Raw genomic sequence first — 1,910 nt, 5'->3', positions numbered from 1 at the left:
TGCAGAAGAAGAGGCGCTCTCTAACACTTTTAGATCATTCTGAGGAGGAATTAGTTTACGCTTTATTTGCTAAACCGAAAGAGTCTAACAAAACGAAATTAGTGACTACCTATAATCAAAGAACTGTTCCAAAACGAAAACCAGTGTAAATTGTAGACAATCTTTTAACTTAAAACTGTGTCTACCTGAAGATAAACGTTAGCGCTAGTTACATCATGTAATTTGTCAAAATGGCAATATCGCAAATTGAGATTCATTACAGGATACAATATAACTACAATATTTAAAGAAAACTCATTAATGATTGTGTGAGACCGGAGCCTGAGCTAGGTAAATGAATACCTGTGTTACAGGTCACAGTCATTCTCACTTCAGAGAGTATTTATGAGCTTCCATCCTATCAAAAGCTTCTGGAAACAAAAAAAACTTGTTATCCTTCAGAGAGAGATGATATTTGTGTGAGTAATCAATGATGGACATATTGTAAATTGGGCAACCTCTCGTATAAGCTACTTTTTGACGGCCAGCGGACCAATACATACAATGTTGTATTAAGTATTTCCCTTAATTACAAGCTTTTTTTTTTATTTTATTTTATTAAAAGCTGATGCATACGAGCGCGCGAGTGTGAGTCGTTGTTATGTGTCATCAAAGGTGTCCCTTTATACACCATATTGTAATTTTGGCAATTTTTCGTGGAAATATTTAATATAAAAAAATCGATTTTTCAACCCTCGATAACTCAAAAGTACGCAGAGATAAGTGACAAGTATCTTCGCATGAAATACTCAGAATCACTTGTTTTATAACATGTGTGATCGGCATTTTGACATCGTTTAAGAATTTCGAAAAATTTACAGAAACGTAATTTCTTCCATACAAAAAATATCTACATATTTTTTTTTACTACGAAATAGACGTCGTAGGATTGTAATATTTTTTTGCCTTATTAGTTATCATAGCAGTAACCATCAAAAAAAATTTCGTGCTTCTAGCATAAATGTCCATGTTTTATTAAATCGGGACCACCGTGCGTCGGTCCACCTAGTAGGAGGCCTACCCACGCAATGTCTTCCGTTCCGTGGTCGCCACTCGAGATCTTTTCTGCCCAAATTTTAAATTACCGCTTACTAACTTGTGCTACGACCAGCTTCGTGTGTCGAACTCTTTTAATTCAAAGACCCATAATATGTGTGCAAAGGACACAGGTGTTGCTGTAGAGATAGCAGAAAAATTGCACGGATCTTAGTCTTGCTAATTTTAAAAATATCACTTGCTAACTTCTGTTACAACTTTAGCTTCTATTTGAACTCTTCATCCAAATAACTTATTAGTTGTTTTAGGGCACTTATACAGATCCCAAATTAATATTAACTTTAATAAAAATGAAAAAATATTTTTTTAGAAACAGTGAAGGTCAACTGGTTGGGTTTTTATTGGCGGTCAAGCGATAAATCTTGGCTACACAGGAGTTGGAGTGCAGCGGTGGGAACGAGAGGTGGGAATAGTCCCGTCTGTTTTATTCCAATCATACACAGACATGCAAAAAAAGAAAAGATGCAATCAGAAATAGGTACTGAATTTTTTTTTTGAGTTAAAAATGCAAAATCTATTATGTGACATGGGTGTTAGATACGAGTACATACCCGCATAATATGTCATGTCTCGAGTGTCATACATAAGCTACATAATATTGTCTCGATAAACATTGCAATTAATCTCAAATCTGTATAATATGTATAACACACTTAGGTATCTATTCCAAAAATACCACAAGGAAATTCTTTAAAAATATTTTTTTATACAATAATTGTACTTTAATATGGGCGGACAACCCTCACAATCGGTGGACCGACGATCTGTTTAAGGTCGCGGGAAGTACCTGGATTCGGGCAGCACAAGACTGGTCT

At 35.1% G+C, this 1,910-nt stretch overlaps 1 protein-coding gene across 1 annotated transcript in view; it reads right to left on the bottom strand.

Moving 5' to 3' along the window:
- Positions 1-1,662, bottom strand: part of LOC114365944 (trypsin) — a 12,281-nt gene extending 10,619 nt beyond the window's left edge. The window contains exon 1 of the mRNA XM_028322672.1: positions 1,647-1,662. Coding sequence (XP_028178473.1) covers positions 1,647-1,662 — 16 coding nt within the window. The remainder of the gene's footprint in view (positions 1-1,646) is intronic.
- Between the last annotated feature and the right edge of the window lie 248 nt (positions 1,663-1,910).

The sequence above is a fragment of the Ostrinia furnacalis genome, unplaced genomic scaffold, assembly GCF_004193835.3.
Source record: "Ostrinia furnacalis isolate ACB-3 unplaced genomic scaffold, ASM419383v2 OfSCF7688, whole genome shotgun sequence".
Taxonomy (NCBI): domain Eukaryota; kingdom Metazoa; phylum Arthropoda; class Insecta; order Lepidoptera; family Crambidae; genus Ostrinia; species Ostrinia furnacalis.
This window is presented reverse-complemented; position numbering and strand designations above follow the sequence as displayed.